Here is a 22,826-nt window from a genome sequence, read left to right as displayed (position 1 = left end):
GAAGAAGATTCGATTCAAATTCAAATCGATTTTTCCCCACACCCCTAATAGCAAAGCTGCTTGAGGCTGAGCCAATCAGTGGACACGATACTGAACAGCACACTCTGTTCGGTCTGGTCTTCTCGTGGCCAATAACATGCATTATTATGCTGGAAAATGCAACATTTAGGCCACTAATGTTATAAAAAGGGCTTTAAAAAAGCGATGTTGCGTCTTTAGAAGAAATTTATACTAAAGATGTTAATACTCATTCAGTTTTATATTTAGGACAATATATCCTAAAACATCTACAACCTAGCTTTGTTATTGTAAATTGATGTAACATCTAATATATCATTAACAATTGTACTTTTAGAACATACCAAGGGCTGATAAAAAGAAAAAGCTGCATGGCGCTCATAGCCCCTGATCACACTTTAGACACCCAGTAATACAACATCGTCTGCAAACTGGCTTTAAGTTGACCAACAGTAATTTTCAGCTGTGACGTCAAAGTGCACGTTTGTATGTTATTGACTGAGAATAACACGTTAGGTCTGGTCAATTACGTTTTTATTTCATCTGTAAGCATCAAGCATGGAAACAAGCTATAAACAGGCAGGGAGACAAACAAACACAGCAACTACACATTCTAATTAACTTACACTTATACGTTTAGGCCAAAACACTGAAAACAAAGTGAGATTCCAGGTATTATAAATAACCTATTCCATACTAACAGATTTACCATAAACACTTTGTTTCATGTAGAGCGCATGCTAACAATAGACCTGCTTTTCTAAGTGACATATCAGCGCTTCAGTGTTCTGCGAGGCGGCAAATGGCAGAAGAGAATATTGCACTATTTGACTGGTGTTTCGGCAAACAGTGTACTACTGATTTACAGCATCAAACCCATGACATATACAGCTTCATGTACAAACTTCAATACTTTTTAAGTGAAATGTCAAGAAGTTCTCTTTAAAAGAAAGTTTAACGTACAACTAATTCAATTCATAAATAAAAACAAACTGTAGGTATGGTTTAAATACATTGCTCACAAGACTCACTTTACAACACTATCAGGCAAATCCTTTTTTTTGATTGATATTTTGTCATTACTCAGCATAAAAAGCGGTATAGTAAGAGACTCATCCATGTTGTTGCATCAGAGATTACTTCTGTTATAATTACATAAAGCCCAGGGCACTGATGATTGAGAAGTGCACCCAGCAATGGTCAAATTTATCTTGGTGGGAAGAAACAGCAGAAAAACTGGGACCTGCTAAGCCGGGATAGAGAGAGCAGCTTCTGTTTGGCAGGCATTGAAGAAATAGGGGACCAATGACAAGCTCTTCAGGGTTGCCTCCTGGTTGACACCTGTGTCCTGCATCTCATACCTGGTTGAGGATGGACATGTGTCACACACTGTAAGGATTACATTTCACAACAGTCAGATCCTTACCAGTCTCTGGAGGAGACCACATAGACTACAGTTGGTGTGGAGGAGTCAGAGGTGCCAAGAGGCTGGCCCAGACAGTAGGTTCCTGCGTGGCTGAACAAGAGCCAATCTCCAATGTTGAGCTCAGGCAGAAGGCAGTGATCCATTACCTGGTCCAGATCATCACCAGTGGGACCCCACAGGCTGCTGCTGTACACTGGAGCATCCGCACTAATGTTCTGCCGGCACAAAAATAATAGAAAAGCCACCTTTGTTAAAGGCCTACTGAAATGAGATGTTCTTATTTAAACGGAGATAGCAGGTCCATTCTATGTGTCATACTTGATCATTTTGCCATATTGCCATATTTTTGCTGAAAAGATTTAGTAGAGAACATCAACGATAAAGTTCGCAACTTTTGGTCACAAATAAAAAAGCCTTGCCTTTACCGGAAGTAGCAGACGATGTGCGTGTGACGTCACGGGTTGTGGAGCTCCTCACATCCTCACAATGTTTACAATCATAGCCACCGGCAGCGAGAGCGATTCTGACCGAGAAAGCGACGATTTCCCCATTAATTTGAGCGAGAATGAAAGATTTGTGGATGAGGATAGTGAGAGTGAAGGACTAGAAAAAAAAAGGCAAGGGCAGTGGGAGCGATTCAGATGTTATTAGACACATTTACTAGGATAATTCTGGAAAATCCCTTTTCTGCTTATTGTGTTACTAGTGTTTTAGTGAGATTATAAGGTACCTGAAAGTCGGAGGGGTGTGGCCACGGGTGTGGTGACCGCCAGTGTCTACGGTGGGAGGAGGTAAGAGAGTCCGCAGCTGCAGGAGGACGCAAGCTCCGCTCATGTCTACGGTAAGAGCCGACTTATTACAATAATTTTCTCACGGAAACCTGCGGGTTGACATGTGGTAGAGAACCATGTCCGCTTGAACGCTCTGTTCCATAATAAAGCTTCACCTTCGGGAATGTAAACAAGGAAACACCGGCTGTGTTTATGTTGCTAAAGGCAGCAGCAATACACTGCTTCCCACCTACATCTTTCTTCTTTGACCTCTCCATTATTAATCGAACAAATTGCAAAAGATTCAGCAACACATATGTCCAGAATACTGTGTAATTATGCGATTAAAGCAGACGACTTTTAGCCGTGCACGGTGCTGGAAGAACATGTCTGCTACAACCGGTGACTTCACGCGCACGCGTCATCATTCCGCGATACTTTGCGGGAAATTTAAAATTGCAATTTAGTAAACTAAACCGGACGTATTGGCATGTGTTGCAATGTTAAGATTTCATCATTGATATATAAACTATCAGACTGCGTGGTCGGTAGTAGTGGGTTTCAGTAGGCCTTTAAAAAAACTAAAAACAAAAAACATTTTCTAAAAACGTTTAATCAAAACATTCACTCATGTGGGTTCCACTGTGGACAGTTTTTCCTTGTAAGAAAACTAGAACGTGACGACAAAAGAAAACTAGCCGCCAAACAATACTGTAAAAGAAAGTGGACTCACATTTTAAGTAGAAGAGATTTGACTTTTGTTTTGACTAACAAGTTTAGTGGAATCAATGTTTCTATGACATTCGTTTAGCATGCCGACGGCCACAAAAACATTTGGTGATTCTGTGAGTGTCACTTGTTACAATTTTGTACAATAGATGACATTGTAATGTCGCTTGCTGCAGAAAAAGGTGTATCAGGAGGGATCCGTGTTGCCAATTTAGCAACTTTGTTGCAATATTTTAAGAGTATTCAGACCCGATTCAATTTTATTTTTAAAAAAGACCCCTACCACAAAAAGAAACAGCAAAAGAAAGTTACATTTGTATTTCTAATAACTTTTCAAGGCAAGAAATATAACAAGAACACATTTGGCTAGCTTGTGTTACCATTAGTGGTTTTACCATGAATTGGACCCTGACTTGACTTTTGTTGAAAAACTTATTCAGGTGTTACCATTTAGTAGTAAATTGTACGGAATACGCACTCCATCCCATCCATTTTCTACTGCTTATTCCCTTTAGGGTCGCTGGTGCCTATCTCAGCTACAATCGGGTGGAAAGCGGGGTACACCCTGGACAAGTCACCACCTCATCGCAGGGTCAACACAGATAGACAGACAACATTCACATTCACTCACACACTAGGGCCAATGTAGTGTTGCCAATCAACCTATCCCCTGGTGCATGTTTTTGGAAGTGGGAGGAAGCCGGAGTACCCGGAGGGAGCCCAAGCATTCACAGGGAGAACATGCAAACTCCACACAGAGAGATCCAGAGCCAGGGATTGAACCCTGACTACTCAGGACCTTCGTATTGTGAGGCAGACGCACTAACCCCTAATCCACCGTGAAGCAATTGTACAGAATATGTACTGTACTGTGCAATCTACTAATAAAAGTATCAATCAATCAATCAAACAGTATACATTTGTGTTAAATCGTTCTATATTCCTCCCAAGTCCTTATGTTTGTATAGTAAAAGTTTTTGAGGGCTGACTAAAATGATTGGTGTTTACGGCCACTTACCCTAACTCATCAAAACGTACGCACAGAGAGCGCGTGCACACATACATAAGCAGTCCAAGAGAAGCAACAAACAATTTGCAGTCATGTTTTTTATGATAAAATATACATTCAATGATTTGCTATCCGAATTGCTATTTCTAGCTAACCACACCCAAAGCTAATGCACATGCATGTGTTACATATGTACGTAGTTACGTCATTACGTTCCCGAAGCTGGAAAAGAGGCGGGATGTACGATGCTAAATACATTGAACAGTTAGCGCCCTCTAGACATCTGTGTAAGTGTTGTAAACATCCCCTTTAATGCAAGGTTATAAATCGTGCCTCAAGTAGCAAGCTGGGAAAATTGGTAAAGTTGTAAATTCCACATGCTACATAAAAATCCAGGCCGACTCACGCAGCGGATACAGGCAGCATAAGACCTAACATAGTTTTTTCCCCAGCATTTTCTGTTTGAGAAGTGGTGATTACGTTGAACTTAACATCTCAAAGATCGCACCAGAGCTGAAGGGTATAACCATCCCATCGGTCAGCATCGCAGTGAGAGTAGACATTGTAAGTCACCATTTTATGTTCTTGTTCTGACAATGAAGCGTTTAGCAATAGTGCTAAGTGATACTCCTCCAAGGCTTCCAAAGTCCGCTATGTTTAGTGGTAGCTTTGATTGAAACTTTTATTAGTAGATTGCACAGTTCAGTACATATTCTGTACAATTGACCACTAAATGGTAACACCCGAATAAGTTTTTCAACTTGTTTAAGTCGGGGTCCACGTTAATCAATTCATGGTAAACATGGCTAACACAGAAGGTATATCGAAATGCCTCGGAAAGAAGTTACAGTAATGCTTAAAATGACTAAGTTAACATGAATGTGGCTGTTACTACATCACATACATAAGGGTAAATACAAGTGTTCTTGTTTCACGTTAAGAGTTATGAAAGGCCAAAATTCTCAAAAAAGTGCAGTTTTCTTTTGAATAATATTTTATTGTTTTTCGCAGATTAATTACCATGAATTGATTAACGTGGACCCCGACTTAAACAAGTTGAAAAACTTATTCGGGTGTTACCATTTAGTGGTCAATTGTACGGAATATGTACTGAACTGTGCAATCTACTAATAAAAGTATCAATATATCAATCAATCAATCAATATGACTCAGTAGCTTCTGCTTATAATTTTTGACATATTGTTATAATACAGGTTATGGGGTAGGTGGCATTGTGGTCAAATTGCGAGGTAACACTGTGACTTTTTGTTTTGTGAAACAAACTCACCTTGTGAACAGTTGGAGCAGTGATGTCCGTTTCAGTGAGTTTACAAGCAAAGGATCCATACACTCCTTCATTCATGTAGTAGTGGAACTCAGGCTCATCATTGGGAGACGGATCATCTGCTTAATGGGGTCAAAAGGCGACGGATGCTTTCATTTTACAGTGGTGTTTTATCTATTTAGTCCAAATCTGAACTATGGTCCATCTCTCAGTATCAAATGTTTTATCTTCTGCTAGTATAAGGCTACTGACCATGTGCTTGATCTTGGCAGTCCCGCATCACCACCTCTTTGGAATTGATGTTGGTGACCAAAGTGAAAGCAGTTGACACAAAGTAGCTGCCAGGCTCAGCAATGATGGTAACTCCAGTAGAAGGTGGGAAGTAAAGGTCCAACATAGGCATGACTGCTTTCTTGATCTGCAAGAGAGATCTTTTTTATAAATAGTAGGTTGCAATGTAAAATAAATGTATACTTTTTACACACAATATGGCTGTAGAATAACTAAAAACACAAATTGTACTGACCAATTCCAGCTGGGTGCCTGAACCCCCAAAGACGCCTCCAATGTCCAAGATTTTCATTTTAAAACCAATTTCCTTCTACAAGCAAGAAGATGACTGAGTGTCAAACTAACAGTTATTTCCACAGCACAGAAAATGTTTGAACTGAGCATGTATAAAATCAGATGTTTTGTCAATAATAAGCTAAGTTTGTAACCGCAAATATTTACATTCATAACTAGAAAAGCACTAGGAGAGAACAGATCACCAAGCCCTACCTCTCAATGTTAAAAAAAGTCCTGAATACAGACAGGAAATGTTTGAGCTATGAATAGCAGAAAAAATGGAAGGAACCCTCTTGTCAGTCATCTACTCTCTTTGTGTCTGTTGGTGGAGGCAGGGCCGCATGCAGACACGTTAACGGATTACTTTACTGACAGACAGTCAAACAAAACCCAACGATGACTTAAACTCCTGGCAGAGGTAAAAATGTGTCATTCCTTAATTACTAAACTGGTCGGTTTAGTGTGAAGCTACACCCATAAAATATGACCATACGTGACACATGCTGCAGTATTAGTGTGTGATGCGCTCGTACTTAATTGTGGATTAAGGTCGATGCTGCTTTTTTAAAGGCATTAGGGGCTATTACAGTCACCTCAAAGGCAGACAAGAGCCTTCATGCAGGCTTTTTTAAATTTCAGGTTTATTTGAAGAGAGTGAACAATATTTTTGCAGTAACAAACTGTTGCTATCATTATTTGGATTTCTCTAGGCTGAAAAACTTTTGGGAGATACAAAGTATAGACATAATCATAAATCAAAATGATCTATACTCACCGCCATATCAAAAACACAACGAGCATCAGTGATGGCATTAGTATAAACTTTGTCCTCCTTGCACTTGCGGGGGATTAGGGATCTGAAAGGGACAAAAAAATAGTGGTTTGTAAGAATTTTGAACAAGTAATTTATCTTCCAACCTGATTTTAAACACATACGCTTGAGACAAAATACTGACATTGAAATAATTTAGCCAATTGTGATGAAAGTGGCAAAAGAAAGAGCTTTGCGCAAGTGCGCCATTTTTATTCTGTTGTAGTCAATAAAATCCTTATTTTTCTCTATCCTCTTGTTATTGGGCAGACTGACTCGTACATGCACATGCATGATTAAATCCTCCGCTGTTGCCATTTTTCTTAATAAGAATGAGTGTATAGTTCTAACCTGTGTTAGAATAAGATTATTAACTTATTGTTAATTTTTGAGTGGGCCATGACCCCTTTGTAGGGGAAAAGTTGGGCCCCGAGGTCAAACAGGTTAGAACCTCTGATGTATACCAAAAATAAGTGTTTTAAATGTAAAAAAAAAACCTTTAAAGTAGAGTTGGTGAGTACTGATTGTGGCCATGGGGCAATTAAAATTGTCTACGCATTATTTTAGATTTCTGCAAAGCTCACCTGACCCCGACCACCTGTACACCCAGATCCTTTGCACTCTCCAAAAGATGTCGACAGTCTTTGAGGGAACAACCAAATGACATGCTCAATTCATTGTGCTGGCTTGATGCTTCTGTTGACACTTGAAGCAGTAACCTAAATAAAAGGAAAATGTATGTTTCAATAAAAATATTCCCCCAAAATACCTACATTTCTATTGGCCAAAAAACAAATGATCGTCACATAAGAAAACTAATAGGAAAAAATAACAGTCTTCTGACATGACCTTCTCATTAAGCTTTCACTGTTTCTATCATGTATGTGATATGCATTAAATAATCGTGCTTATAATTTTGCATTTTTCCATGATCCTGTTAATAAATGACTATCACAATAAAGAGCCTATCTTCTTACCATACAATAGGAATACTTCTCTAAGAATGGCACAAAAACAGTCATAAAACGTATAACAGTTGTCTTGGGAAAAATAATTCCTTTTAATGATTCGAATAATCATTTGTGGTTGCCGATACAATTCAGGGACGAGATTTGTTTATTTAGAATGAAAAGATCTGAAAAGACTCAGTGGGTTGAAAACAATTCATTAAGTTCTTAGCCAAAATTTCCACCAGTGTGACTGTGGAATCAATACTAGTTACTGGAAAATGCAGGTAAAGTTTCCTATATTGTTGTTACTTCTTTGAAGAAAATTACATATAAATTAAATATGGACCGAACAATCAAGTGAACAACAAATAATGGTTACTGCGGTCACATTTTATTTGAATTAAGTGCAACAAACCCTTGAAGGTTGAATTAAAAAGAAACCTTTACTGCTTTCATTTTCAGTATTCCAAGAAATGTTCAATGAAAGTACAGTAAACAACATTTTAACAGTAGATTTACCAGCTACTTCTGCTTTTGTTTTATTAAAGATAGAAATAATACAATATTAATTTCAAAAATTAAGTTCAACCAACATTTCTTCAGGTTAGATTAGCAGTAAATGTACCTGCTACGTTTGCAGTTGTTTTTCAACATAGAAATAATACAAATAAAACATTTATTTAAAAAATTCCAACCAAATCTCTTGTGTCTAATAAGCAGTGATTTTACCTGCTACTGCTATCTTTTTTAATAAACAGCAATGCAGTAATATTAAAAAAAAAGTGATGGTAATCAACTAATACTTTGTCCTGCTGCTGCAGCAGAAACGCTGACTGCCAAGCGGAAGGCGTGTGTATAATCATATGGCTCCATCCTAGGTGCTTTGAGAGATTCATCTTGTGGCCATAGTATTTTATCTGACAATTACATATCCCACAAACAGTGAGAGATTTATTAAGAACATCGCTGTCTTTGCAAAAGCCTAAATGTTTCCACATACTGAACCACAATGGTGGCTTGTTAATTTATCATTTATTTGCTTCTCCTCTCTTATCGTTATACTTGTTTTAATGGCATCACAGACGGAAAAACAGACTTACATAACGTTTAACTTCTTCATCATTAAAAGTGCTAAAAAAAACTGTATAAAAAGTATTGCATTCTTGAATAAAATGTTTTCTTTTCTAGTATCGGTAAAATGCTTTTAAAAATTTAGTTGGATCGATATATTTATGGCAGGTCAACTTGCAAAACAGTTTGTTGTAGTTGAATCCTAATATAAATCGATAGAAAGATGTAGTGGACTAACTGTTGTTATTTAATTTTTTTTTGCGAATTACTTACTTGGCATTTGGATGGGAACGTGAAATCTTGCGCAGCTCTGCCTCATTATCACACATCATGAGGTCTATGCCATTCTTTGCAGCGTATTTAATTTGGGACACCTGTTTACAAACTCCACTGTAGATGATGTCTTCTGATGTAATACCATGGCTTTGCACCAGTTCAATTTCAGCCTGAAAACCAGACAAAGACAAGAGTTACTTACTGCAATGTGTGAAATCATATAAATCAATACCCTGTAACAAAGATAATTGGAACCCTTCATTCAGCTAAACACTTCAGACAAATATTTTTGCAACAAATTCCTAAAAAGACTAGAGTGCTGCTGTTGTATGGAGAAACCTGGACAACTCTAAAAACTATGGCAGATCCTTGCATTGATATTCAACCTTGCTAGCAAACAGAACACTGGGGCCAAATTTCTGATGAACATAACTGAGGCATTCTTTAAGGCAAATCCTTCTACTTTTGGCAGTTACATTTTTGTTTGTAATGTGATTTATGTAACTAAGGTATTACTGTAGCCTGTTGACTTCAGATGCAGTCAGTGGTCATTTGTGCAACTCCTTTAGAAATTCTAGTAGTGTTCCTCAAGGTTCCATTTTAGGTTCTCCTTTTTTCATTATTTGGCCATTTCAACAGGTGGCCCACAAGTTCAGTTTCAAAACTTTGGAGACCAAAATATTAACAGGGATTAAATAAATATATATATATATACACTTTGCCTGGCTTTTTTTTGGCAAAAGGTCCTTAAAAACAGCAGACCGTTCCTGAGGACTCTGGTTCTCAAGATCATACAAAATAAAACTAACAGTGAAGGGAAAAGCCTGGCCCTCATGTCCTTAATCTTCTGGAAATGTAGCCCCCACAAACATTGCATTAAACATCCCTGGACTACATATATAGTAAAATGTGTTACCCTCAACAATACTTTACCATGCTAATTACCTTGTTGTTACATATGAAACCAGTGCCAAGTGCCGCTAGCACTTCAATTACACCTGGGTTGCTGTTGCACCTGACAGTATAGAAGGGACGAATTTGGGTCATGTGTGTTCGCCAGCGAACGTGCTGTCTCAATATGACTCCTAGGTCTGCGACAAAGAAGGCTTTCTTCCCAGACTAAGGAAGAAAAACATTTCAGAATCAGAAAATACCTATTGTAAATTCAACAATATATGCAATTTAACATCTTCTAACATCATATTTTGTCAAAGTTGGAGTCATAAATCCATATTTAAAGGCAAAGTTTACCAAAGTTTGTTCATAAATGTGATTGTCAATCACATCACAGAGGGATGTGCCTCCTTCTAGAAGGCCCACTGTAAACTGTGGTTCATCTGAGATTCCTTTCATCCTCTCAACCGTGTTCTGTGTATCCGACAGGCATAAAGAATATGGCTGGTCCGAAGTGATGCTGCTCGCTCTCTCTCTCGAGCCCCCAGGTCCTAGGCTTATGCAACAAACTAGAAGAAAAGGAGAAAGGTTGTGATGATACATCAATTTTTTTAGATAGATTTCTGTAGTGGATTCTTTTAAATCTGTAAGTTAAGTAACAACTTTTCAATATTTCCTAGACAAATAAATACACTAATTTATAATTTAGGCTCAAATGTTAAATAGAAAGAAGTATTGATACATTGCACGTTGTTCTGACTTATAGGTAGTCTTTGCATCAGTTACAAAGCTGCATAGAGGGCGCTAACTTTGAAAGTGCGGCAAGCACTCTATCTGGCCCACTTCTGTTTTTGAATGTATTTATTGTTGAAGAGCTCTCCACAGCTCAAAAGTAATATTTACTTTTGTTTTATTTTTCTCTTTCGTTACTCTGTACAAGACACTGTTTGATTTTGCACGAATGAAAACTTTTATTGAATTTGATTTGTAATTATGAAATGAAAATATGTATTTTTTTTTATCGGTTCTTTTAAACTACTAAAGGTTTCACATGCTCACCAGTGGTGTATTTTTATTTTTAGCCAGTGACATACGGCAGAGTGGAACCTCGATTTACGAACCCCTTATTGCACAAACTTTTCAATCGAGAACAATGCTCTGGTGCGCAAACCTTCTCAGACATACTTGCCAACCCTCCCGATTTTCCCATGAGACTCACAAATTTCAGTGCCCCTCCCAAAAATCAAACAAGGAAGCTCTCTGGCTCTCACAGACCTGTAACTTCTTTAAGCTCTTCTGTCCTCCACTCGTTACCTGTATTAATGGAACCTGTTTGAACTCGTTATCTGTATAAAAGACACCTGTCCACAGTCTCAAACAGTCAGACTCCAAACTCCACTATGGCCAAGACTAAATAGATTTCAAAGGACACCAGGAAAATAATTGCAGACCTGCACCAGACTGGGAAGAGTGAATCTACAATAGGCAAACAGCTTGGTGTGAAAACATCAACTGTGGTGAATGACCTGCAGAGAGCTGGGACCAAAGTAACAAAGGTTACCATCAGTAACACACTACGCCGACAGGGAATCAAATCCTTCAGTGCCAAACGTGTACCCCTGCTTAAGCCAGTGCATGTCCAGACCCGTCTGAAGTTTGCCAGAGAGCACATGGATGATACAGCAGAAGATTGGGAGAATGTCATGTGGTCAGATGAAACCAAAATAGAACTTTTTGGTATAAACTCAACTCGTCGTGTTTGGAGGAAGAAGAATACTGAGTTGCATCCCAAGAACACCACACCTACTGTGAAGCATGGGATTGGAAACATGATGCTTTGGGGCTGTTTTTCTGCTAAGGGGACAGGACGACTGATCTATGTTAAGGAAAGAATGAATGGGGCCATGTATCGTGAGATTTTGAGCAAAAACCTCCTTCCATCAGTGAGAGGTTTGAAGATAAAACGTGGCTGGGTCTTCCAGCATGACAATGATCCCAAACACACCGCCCGGGCAACGAAGGAGTGGCTCCGTAAGAAGCATTTGAAAGTCCTGGAGTGGCCTAGCCAGTCTCCAGACCTCAACCCCATAGAAAATCTGTTGAGGGAGTTGAAAGTCTGTGTTGCTTGGCAACAGCCCCAAAACATCACTGCTCTCGAAAAGATCTGCATAGAGGAATGGGCCAAAATACAGCTACTGTGTGTGCAAACCTGGTAAAGACCTATATTAATCGTTTGACCTCTGTTATTGCCAACAAAGGTTATATTTTACAAAGTATTGAGTTGAATTTTTGTTATTGACCAAATACTTATTCTCCACCATAATTTACAAATAAATTATTTAAAATTCCTACAATGTGAATTCCTGGATTTTTTTTCACATTCTGTTTCACACAGTTGAAGTGTACCTATGATGAAAATTAAAGACCTCTGTCATCATTTTAAGTGGGAGAACTTGCACAATCGGTGGCTGACTAAAGTTTTTTGCCCCACTGTATATAAAATAAAATTTCATCCACCCATTGTGCGCCCGTTAGCACAAAAGTAATGAACAGGTTAAATGATTTCTTTCTGTGTTCTTTCTACAGTATTTTTATAGTTTTGCTACCGCAGTAGCTTTGGACTCCATGGAAAATCGAGGTGTGGTTTCAGGAAGTATTCACAGCGTCGTCCGCACTGTACAACATAATTTGCCATTGGCATTTACAATTAGTCAGTATGCCTGCAGCGTTGTGCAACACTGAAAGAGCATGTTAGAATGTTGATGTCCTAAACATACCAACAAAAACATGTAGTCTAGAACAGTGGTTCTCAAATGGGGGTGCATGTACCCCTGGGGGCACGTGAGATTTTTTAGAAATATTCTAAAAATAGCAACAAATCAAAAATCCTTTATGAATATATTTATTGAATAATACTTCAACAAAATATGTATTTAAGTTCATAAACTGTGAAATGAAATGCAACAATGCAATATTCAGTGTTGACTGATAGATTTTTTGTGGACATGTTCCATAAATATTGATCTCACAGATTTTTTTTTTTTTTTTACTAAATGTTTAGAAATAAGTTCATGAATCCAGATGGATCTCTATAACAATCCCCAAAGAGGGTACTTTAAGATGATGATTACTTCTATGTGTAGAACTCTTTATTTATAATTGAATCACTTGTTTATTTTTCAACAAGTTTTTTGTTATTTTTTACATCTTTTTTCCAAATAGTTCAAGAAAGACCACTTCAAATGAGCAATATTTTGCACTGCTATACAATTTAATAAATCAGAAACTGATGACATAGTGCTGTATTTTACTTCTTTATCTCTTTTTTTTCAACCAAAAATGCTTTTCTCTGATTAGGGGGTACTTGAATTAAAAAAATATTCACAGGGGGTACATCACAGAAAAAGGTTGAGAACCACTTGTCTAGAAAGTACTTTGTACGAGAAATGCTTAAATTAGAATTGCAGAAGCTATATTTAGTACACACACATCAATTGGCATCATACTGCAAGAGTATTTTGATGCACATGTCTGTCCTAGAAATAGATACACAATCTTACAAAAAAAAAAACTCACATGGATGAGTCCTAGGCGGGGGAACTCTTCCACTATCAGCTAGGATCCCAAGGTGGCTCGGAGTTGAAGTCAAATGGCTCCCGGTGTAGGGCCGCCCCTAGGTCCTTTGGATAGTTATTGTACACCTGCAATAATATACAGGAGGACAAGGTGCAATACAATCAGCCAAAGACGGGAACAATTCAGGCCCAATTACCCTGCATAAACATATTTATTAGGGGTGTGGGAAAAAATCGATTCAAATCGTGATTCTCGCGTTGTGCGATTCAGAATCGATTCTTATTTATATAAAAAATATATATTTTTATTTTGAAATTTTTTTATCAATACATTATCATTAGACATTTAAAAAACAACAACAATACTGTCACAATGGTTTACACTTGCATCGCATCTATATTGGGTTGCCCACATATGCGGTTCTCTCCAAGGAATCTCATAATCATCATTGTCGACGTCCCACTGGGGTGAGTTTTTTCTTGCCCTTATGTGGGCTCTACCGAGGACGTCGGCGTGATTTGTGCAGCCCTTTGAGACACTTGTGATTTAGGGCTATATAAATAAACATTGATGGATTGATTGATCTCATAAGCTTGACAACACACTGTGTCCAGTGTTTTCACAAAGATAAAATAAGTCATATTTTTGGTTTGTTTAATAGTTAAAACAAATCTACATTATTGCAATCAGTTGATAAAACATTGTCCTTTACAATTATAAAAGCTTTTTAAAAAAATCTACTACTCTGCTTGCATGTCAGCAGACTGGGGTAGATCCTACTGCAATCCTATGTATTGAATGAATACTAGGGGGGTAACGGTACGTGTATTTGTATTGAACCGTTTCGGTACGGGGCTTTCGTTTCGTAGGTGTACCGAACGACACGGACATATTCAGTAGCGCACCGCACGTTGTGTAAACAATGCACACCGAGGCACCATGAATTGATTAACGTGGACCCCGACTTAAACAAGTTGAAAAACTTATTCAGGTGTTACCATTTAGTTGTCAATTGTACGGAATATGTAATGTACTGTGCAATCTACTAATAAAAATTTCAATCAATCAAAAAAACAACACACGACATGCTAGCAACGACTGGGCTATGATAGACTGACCACACCTTCTCTTTTCAAGGGATATCAATCAATAAATCAATCAATGTTTACTTATATAGCCCTAAATCACTAGTGTCTCAAAGGGCTGCACAAACCATAACACAAACCACTACCACATCCTCAGTGGGCAAGGAAAACTCACACCCAGTGGGACGTCGGTGACAATGATGACTATGAGAACCTTGGAGAGGAGGAAAGCAATGGATGTCGAGCGGGTCTAACATGATACTGTGAAAGTTCAATCCATATTGGATCCAACACAGTCGCGAGAGTCCAGTCCCAAGCGGATCCAACACAGCAGCGAGAGTCCCGCTCACAGCGGAGCCAGCAGGAAACCATCCCAAGCGGAGGCGGAACAGCAGCGCAGAGATATGTCCTCTTTGCGGAGCTGTCCAGGTGGAGTTTCTCAAATGCCTCGAATGTCCGGCATTTTAAGTTAGGGCTGTGTGTATTTTCAATGTACGTTCAGGGTAAAGAAGGGGTTAAAAAAAACAAAAAGTGGTGCGTGCAGCAGCATTCGTGAGGGAGGGGCAGAGACAGAGCGCGAGACAGTTATGATAAACGCGCATGCGTCGCCAGGCTCTGCTTTTAACCCATAGATTTATCAGATTGTATTTTTATTATCTATAGCAGGGGTGTCAAAAGTGTGCGCCGGAGGCCATTTGGGGCCCACAGCTAATGTTTTAAAGGCCCACGGCACATTCTAAAAATACTATTAAAATAAACACAAAACATAAAAAAAAGTGAAATAAAAAAGCTTGAAGGCTAAATGTAATGTAGAAAAATTTGCAACGTTAACTAATAAAACAAAGCCTTTTTTTTTTCTTTCAAACTGTCATTGCTCAAAACATAATATTAAATCAAAATCAATGTTATTGTGAATTATTGACCTATCCAAGTTTCCGATTACTTCACATCAAATATTCCACTAAGAAAAATATTTTTGGTGGACGATTTAGCACGGTGTTGGTGGGATTACTGCGTCTGCCTCACAATACGAAGGTCGTGCAGTCCGGGGTTACACCTGGGGATAGGTTGATTGGCAACACTAAATTGGCCCTAGTGTATGAATGTTAAAAGTTAAAGTTAGAAAGTTAAAGTACCAATGATTTCCACACACACTCTTGGTGTGGCGAAATAATTCTCTGCATTTGACCAATCCGTTTTGATCACCCCCTGGGAGGTGAGGGAGCAGTGGGCAGCAGTGGGCAGCAGCGGAGCCGCGGCCAGGAATCATTTTTGGTGATTTAACCCCCAATTCCAACATTTGATGCTGAGTGCCAAGCAGGGAGGTAATGGGTCCCATTTTTATAGTCTTTGGTATGACTCGGCCGGGATTTGAACTCCCAACCTATCGATCTCAGGGCGGACACTCTAATCCAGGGGTAGGGAACCTATGGCTCTCGAGCCAGATGTGGCTCTTTTGATGACTGCATCTGGCTCTCAGATAAATATTTGCTTAACACGATAAGTAATGAATAGTTCCGCTGGTAATCACAGTGTTAAAAATGACGTTCAAAATATAAAACATTCTTTTGTATTTTAATCCATCCATCCCTCCATTTTCTACCGCTTATTCCCTTTCGGGGTCGCGGGGGGCGCTGGCGCCTATCTCAGCTACAATCGGGCGGAAGGCGGAGTACACCCTGGACAAGTCGCCATGTCATCACAGGGCCAACACAGATAGACAGACAACACTCACACTCACACACTAGGGCCAATTTAGTGTTGCCAATCAATTTATCCCCGGGTGCATGTCTTTGGAGGTGGGAGGAAGCCGGAGTACCCGGAGGGAACCCACGTATTTTAATCCATCCTTCTGTTTTCAACCGCACCTGTTCTAACAGTCACATTATTGGTAGGAAAAATTGTCTTTACTATCGCTTAGCTTGCGAATACCAATGTTATTAAAAAGAATAGGAGACTTATTATACTCTAAAAATGATGGTCTTACTAAAAAATGCACGCATTTAGTTGTATTCATTGTTAGAAAAATATTATATGTCTCTCACGGAAATACATTTGAAAATATTTGGCTTTCATGGCTCTCTCAGCCAAAAAGGTTCCCGACCCCTGCTCTAACCACTAGGCCACTGAATGTGAGTGTGAATGTTGTCTGTCTATCCGTGTTGGCCTTGCGATGATGAGGTGGCGACTTGTCTAGGGTGTAGTCGCCTTCCGCCCGATTGTAGCTGAGATAGGCGCCAGCGCCCCCCGCAACCCCAAAAGGGAATAAGCGGTAGGAAATGGATAGATGGATTTAGCAAAATAGTTAAAAAAAAATAATCAGAAAATTTATATTTTGTGTTCTACATGTGCTTTGTGGACTTGGAGAAGGCATTCGACCGTGTCCCTCGGGAAGTCCTGTGGGGAGTGCTCAGAGAGTATGGGGTATCGGACTGTCATATTGTGGCGGTCCGCTCCCTGTATGATCAGTGCCAGAGCTTGGTCCGCATTGCCGGCAGTAAGTCGAACACATTTCCAGTGAGGGTTGGACTCCGCCAAGGCTGTCCTTTGTCACCGATTCTGTTCATAACTTTTATGGACAGAATTTCTAGGCGCAGTCAAGGCGTTGAGGGGTTCCGGTTCGGTGACCGCAGGATTAGGTCTCTGCTTTTTGCAGATGATGTGGTCCTGATGGCTTCATCTGACCGGGATCTTCAGCTCTCACTGGATCGGTTTGCAGCCGAGTGTGAAGCGACCGGAATGAGAATCAGCACCTCCAAGTCCGAGTCCATGGTTCTCGCCCGGAAAAGGGTGGAGTGCCATCTCCGGGTTGGGGAGGAGCCCCTACCCCAAGCGGAGGAGTTCAAGTACCTAGGAGTCTTGTTCACGAGTGGGGGAAGAGTGGATCGTGAGATCGACAGGCGGATCGGTGCGGCGTCTTCAGTAATGCGGACGTTGTACCGATCCGTTGTGGTGAAGAAGGAGCTGAGCCGGAAGGCAAAGCTCTCAATTTACCGGTCGATCTACGTTCCCATCCTCACCTATGGTCATGAGCTTTGGGTCACGACCGAAAGGATAAGATCACGGGTACAAGCGGCCGAAATGAGTTTCCTCCGCCGTGTGGCGGGGCTCTCCCTTAGAGATAGGGTGAGAAGCTCTGCCATCCGGGAGGAGCTCAAAGTAAAGCCGCTGCTCCTCCACATCGAGAGGAGCCAGATGAGGTGGTTCGGGCATCTGGTGAGGATGCCACCCGAACGCCTCCCTCGGGAGGTGTTTAGGGCACGTCCAACCGGTAGGAGGCCACGGGGAAGACCCAGGACACGTTGGGAAGACTATGTCTCCCGGCTGGCCTGGGAACGCCTCGGGATCCCCCGGGAAGAGCTAGACGAAGTGGCTGGGGAAAGGGAAGTCTGGGTTTCCCTGCTTAGGCTGTTGCCCCCGCGACCCGACCTCGGATAAGCGGAAGAAGATGGATGGATGGATTTATATTTTGTTGTTTTCTTACTGTACCGAAAATGAACCGAACCGTGACCTCTGAACCGAGGTACATACCGAACCGAAATGTTTGTGTACCGTTACACCCCTAATGAATACAGAATCGTTTTAAATCGGAAAAGTATCGTTTTTGATTAGAAAATCGCGTCGAATCGAAAAAAATCGATATATAATCGAATTCTGACCCCAAAAATCGAATCGTGGGACACCCAAAGATTCGCAGCCCCAATAATTATCTTCATCAACTCCATGCAGGCTGAGTGATTTTACATACCAAGCTACAGGATAACATTTAGGTGGTGTCATAATATATAAAAAAAAGATACTTTACGTAATCTGAAGGTGTTGATTTTCGAGGGGTAGATTTAATCTGGCTAATCTCGATAGTAAGTGACGCATCATGCCTGTCGTGGCCTTGAATGGTCTGTAATAGATAGCCAGCCCCCCCAGCAGTCACAGTGACGTCAGAGCAAGCTTCAAGTTCACCCGCACAAACATTTCAGCTGACTTCTTTTGACGTCAAGCATGTTAGCACAACAGGTTAGCATTGGCTATCTGGAGACATAAAACGCAGGTTACGTATTACGAGCGACAAACATGGCACACATTAAACCGGGATAATACTTAAATAATGTGTTCATTTAGTCAGTATTTAATGGTGACAAGCAAACCACGCTGGCGTTATGTGGCGGCTTCATTCAAACGCATGTGTGCTAACTAGCTGGCTAGCGAGCAACAACGCAGGTCTACTTACGTCTGGAGAAAATCCGAGAGAGGGGCCGGAACGCTTTTTCCTTTTAGGCGGAATTTTTAACAAGTGGTGGGGTAACTATGAGAGAAAATAAATAATGTCATGCTAGGACTCAAAGTAAAAGAAAGAATAATTATAATCCAGTCAGCTTTGGTCGGTGTAAATTTCGACACATTCGTGAGGACTCCGGACGTCGACCGTGGCGGAAGTGTCTGCCTCATATCCGGTTAAAGTCTACAACAATAAAACAACTTCTGCTTGAGAAAATAAATACAATTTCGGACATTCGGTTTTACCGTATTTCTTGGAATTGCCGCCCGGGCGCTAGTTAATTTAAAACCTATTCTCACTCCTGCGCTTACCATGAATTGATTAACGTGGACATTGACTTAAACAAATTGAAAAACTTATTCGGGTGTTGACCACTAAATGCATTTAGTGGTCAATTGTACGGAATATGTACTGAACTGTGCAATCTACTAATACAAGTATCACTCAATCAATCAAAAACCAAAGGCATGCAGTAAAAGTAAGCGTGTGCTAATTATTATAAAACCTTTTCTCACTCTGGCACTTACCAAAGGCATGCAGTAAACATTTGAGTGTGATGTAAATCCTACTGAATAGCTCTAATCTTCTTCCCTTTATGCAATTTCAAATTACCGGTATTGAACTCAGCCTCCTCCATTTTGAAAATGATGACGGGGGAAGTGTCACTCGTGACGTCACAAGTTTGACCAGGCGGTAATACTACGCACGCGCTAATTATTTTGCGAAGTGAGTTTGACCCGGCAGTAATTCAAGGCAGGAGCATATATCATATGACTTACGTCAATTCAAGGAAATATGGTATAACAAATTTTTGTTTTCATCTAAACATTTGTTATCATGGACTGTCACGTTTGTGTTGGATCCACTATGGATTGAACTTTCACAGTATCATGTTAGACCCGCTCAACGTCCATTGCTTTCGGTCCCTTGGAGGGGCGGGGGTCGGGGTGGGGGTTTGCCCACAAATGCAGTCCTCTCCAAGGTTTCTCATAGTCATCATTGTCACTGTCTTCTGACGTTCCACTGGGGTAAGTTTCCTTTGCCCTTATGTGGGCTCTACCGAGGATGTCGTTGTGGTTTGTGTTGTGGTTTGTGCAGCCCTTTGAGACACCATTGATTTAGGGCTATATAAATGAACATTGATTGATTGATTATCATACGTTGATTGATAATTTTATAATGGAAGTACAGTTTACACTGGAATTTATTCAATCCACACTTTGATTGATTGATTGAAACTTTTATTAGTAGATTGCACAGTTCAGTACATATTCTGTACAATTGACCACTAAATGGTAACACCCGGATAAGTTTTTCAACTTGTTTAAGTAAATAAATTCATGGTACACAAACTCCATCAATTGCAATTTTCAACAGATGAGAAATATTTCTATCCTATTTACTAAATATGTATTGTATATACCAGAGGTTCTTAACCTTTTTGTCCTCAGGGCCCAACTTTTTCACTAAAGACTGCGCCCACTCAAATATTAACACTGAATTAGCAATTTTACTCTTTTGATTTTAATCGTATTGAATAATTACATATAACCTGCTTACAGTTTAACAGGTTAACAACTTTGTCAAATAATATTAAACAATGTGTTTATCATAAAGATTATTATTTATTTAACACATAAATCTTAGGCTGAGGTCAGTCTGATCACAAAATAAGTGCTAAACAAATATACTCCATAAGAAGGGACAAATACATAACTGATGAAAAATAAACTATGTAATGCTAAAATAAATAGGAAAAATAAGTAAATAAACCAAATTATTAATAATAACTAACAATACATATGTTTCTTCAAATAAAAGTACAGCTTCTTCACTTTAGTCATATTTTTTGCGCTTTTTAAACTTATCCACACAAACTCCATAAATTACAACCTTTAACAAATGAGAAATATTTCTTTGTTTCTGTCCTATTTACTAAATATGTATTGTATATAACAGAGGTTCCTAACCTTTTTGACCTCAGGACCCAACTTTTTCACTAAAGACGGAGGCGACTCAAATATTAACACTAAATTAGCAATTTTACTCTTTTGATTTTAATTGTATTGAATATTTACATATAACCTGCTTACAGTTTAACAGGTTAACAACCTTGTCAAATAATATGAAACCATGTGTTAATCATAAAGATTATTATTTATTTAACACATAAACCTTTGGCTAAAGTCAGGCTGATCACAAAAATAAATACTAAATAAATATACTCCATAAGAAGGGACTAATACATAACTGATGAAAAATAAACTATGTAATGCTATAATAAATAGCTAAAATAACTAAATTTACTAAATTATTAATAATAAATAACAATAAATATGTTTCTTTAAAAAAAAGTACAGCTTCTTTACTTTAGTCATATTTTTTGCGCTTTTTAAACTTATCCACACAAACTCCATAAATTACAACCTTTAACAAATGAGAACTATTTCTTTGTTTCTGTCCTATTTACTAAATATGTATTGTATATGACAGAGGTTCTTAACCTTTTTGACCTCAGGGCCCAACTTTTTCACTAAAGACGGAGGCCACTCAAATATTAACACTAAATTAGCAATTTTACTCTTTTGATTTTAATTGTATTGAATAATTACATATAACCTGCTTACAGTTTAACAGGTTAACAACCTTGTCAACTAATATTAAACCATGTGTTAATCATAAAGATTATTATTTATTTAACACATAAACCTTAGGCTTGAATCAGGCTGATCACAAAAATAAATACTAAATAAATATACTCCATAAGAAGGGACTAATACATAACTGATGAAAAATAAACTATGTAATGCTATAATAAATAGCTAAAATAACTAAATTTACTAAATTATTAATAATAAATAACAATAAATATGTTTATTTAAATACAAAAACAGCTTCTTCACTTTAGTCATAATTTTTGCGCTTTTTAAACTTATCTATGACTTGAGCTTTGTTTGAGATTGTCATTACTGCCACAAGTGGTAGAAGAGTGAATTACAACTAAGTACCACCAAAGCTGAGAAACAAATATTGAATGTGTGCTCGCAGCCCATCAATTGACCCCTGCCCTATGGTTAAGAAACACTGACTATACATTGTAATTAAAGTTAGTAATAATTTGGGTGCCATGGCTGGTTTACTCATGTTACTACAGTATCAAATATTTAAAACCTAATAATGAACTGTCAATCTATATCTTTTGACTCAAAAATCCATTATTACTGCAGAACAATAAAATGCATCATTTGATGTAGTATTTAACTTTATATAAAAATATTACCAGAACAAATTACCTTAATTGTGTCTTGATTTTGTATCCCATGCCTTTTTGATGAAGGTAAGATGCTGTCCAAATAAAGTTGACTTTTTTTCCCAGAAGTCAGAACAAACACTTTCAAATAATCAATCCACTAAGTTCCAATAATATGGATCAGTGTTTTTGTCATGTGCAAAATCAATCACTTCTCCTGGTTTTGTTGTGTCTTTGGTGAGTTGTGCTGATGTCTGAGCATTCAGACGTCTGGGAGCACTCTGTGTTTTTAAGGAGGTCAATTTGCATATGTCCCTCCTCAAAGGGAGAATGCCAAAGGGAGCTTAACTACTTGCTGAACATGACAGAAGTTTTTCTGGTGCTGTCGTCACTAGACAAGGTGCCCACGCGCACACACACATGCAAACACGCGGAAATTAGAGCAGTCCAACAGAGTGTCCAAAGTGAGGCCCGGGGGCCATTTGCAACCTGCAGCTTGTTTATTATCGGAGCATGCAGGAGAAGTGTAATAAAAACAAATTAAAGGTTGTTACTAATAACTACAGCTGTCAGAGGTAACTCATTAAAGGCCTACTGAAATTAGATTTTCTTATGTAAACGGGGATAGCAGGTCCATTCTATGTGTCATACTTTATCATTTCGCGATATTGCCATATTTTTGCTGAAAGGATTTAGTAGAGAACATCGACGATAAAGTTTGCAACTTTTGGTCGCTAATAAAAAAGCCTTGCCTTTACCGGAAGTATCAGACGATGTGCGCGTGATGTCACCAGTGTGAGGGCTCATCACATCCTGACATTGTTTATAATGTG

General features: G+C 39.0%; 1 protein-coding gene across 3 annotated transcripts; it reads right to left on the bottom strand.

Annotated features, from left to right (window-relative positions):
• Positions 1-535: 535 nt before the first annotated feature.
• LOC133562365 (antizyme inhibitor 1-like) lies at positions 536-22,231 on the bottom strand. Of its 3 annotated transcripts, none has more exons than XM_061916510.1 (12): positions 22,037-22,231; positions 13,383-13,507; positions 10,164-10,375; positions 9,858-10,031; positions 8,910-9,082; positions 7,200-7,334; positions 6,580-6,661; positions 5,764-5,838; positions 5,490-5,655; positions 5,241-5,359; positions 1,445-1,659; positions 536-1,379 (listed from the first exon to the last, which is right to left on the bottom strand). In XM_061916510.1, the coding sequence occupies exons 3-12, from the start codon at positions 10,263-10,265 to the stop codon at positions 1,265-1,267; spliced, it is 1,356 nt and encodes a 451-aa protein (XP_061772494.1). In that variant the 5' UTR covers positions 10,266-10,375; positions 13,383-13,507; positions 22,037-22,231; the 3' UTR covers positions 536-1,264. The 3 variants fall into 3 exon arrangements, with proteins under 3 accessions (XP_061772494.1, XP_061772493.1, XP_061772495.1); XM_061916509.1 differs by lacking the exon at positions 22,037-22,231 and adding an exon at positions 18,696-18,933; XM_061916511.1 differs by lacking the exon at positions 22,037-22,231 and adding an exon at positions 18,696-18,932 and having other exon boundaries at positions 5,241-5,356.
• Between the last annotated feature and the right edge of the window lie 595 nt (positions 22,232-22,826).

This window comes from Nerophis ophidion, linkage group LG11, assembly GCF_033978795.1.
Source record: "Nerophis ophidion isolate RoL-2023_Sa linkage group LG11, RoL_Noph_v1.0, whole genome shotgun sequence".
Classification (NCBI taxonomy): domain Eukaryota; kingdom Metazoa; phylum Chordata; class Actinopteri; order Syngnathiformes; family Syngnathidae; genus Nerophis; species Nerophis ophidion.
This window is presented reverse-complemented; position numbering and strand designations above follow the sequence as displayed.

What these genes read in the sequence shown, in the direction of transcription:
- LOC133562365 (XM_061916510.1), bottom strand. Translation starts at nt 10,265, where the DNA reads ATGAAAGGAATCTCAGATGAACCACAGTTTACAGTGGGCCTTCTAGAA. An exon ending in CGTTCCCATCCAAATGCCAA is followed by an intron (nt 7,335 to 8,909) that starts GTAAGTAATTCG and finishes CCTTTTATTTAG; the next exon opens with GTTACTGCTTCAAGTGTCAA. An exon ending in GTGGTCTCCTCCAGAGACTG is followed by an intron (nt 1,380 to 1,444) that starts GTAAGGATCTGA and finishes ATCCTCAACCAG; the next exon opens with GTATGAGATGCAGGACACAG.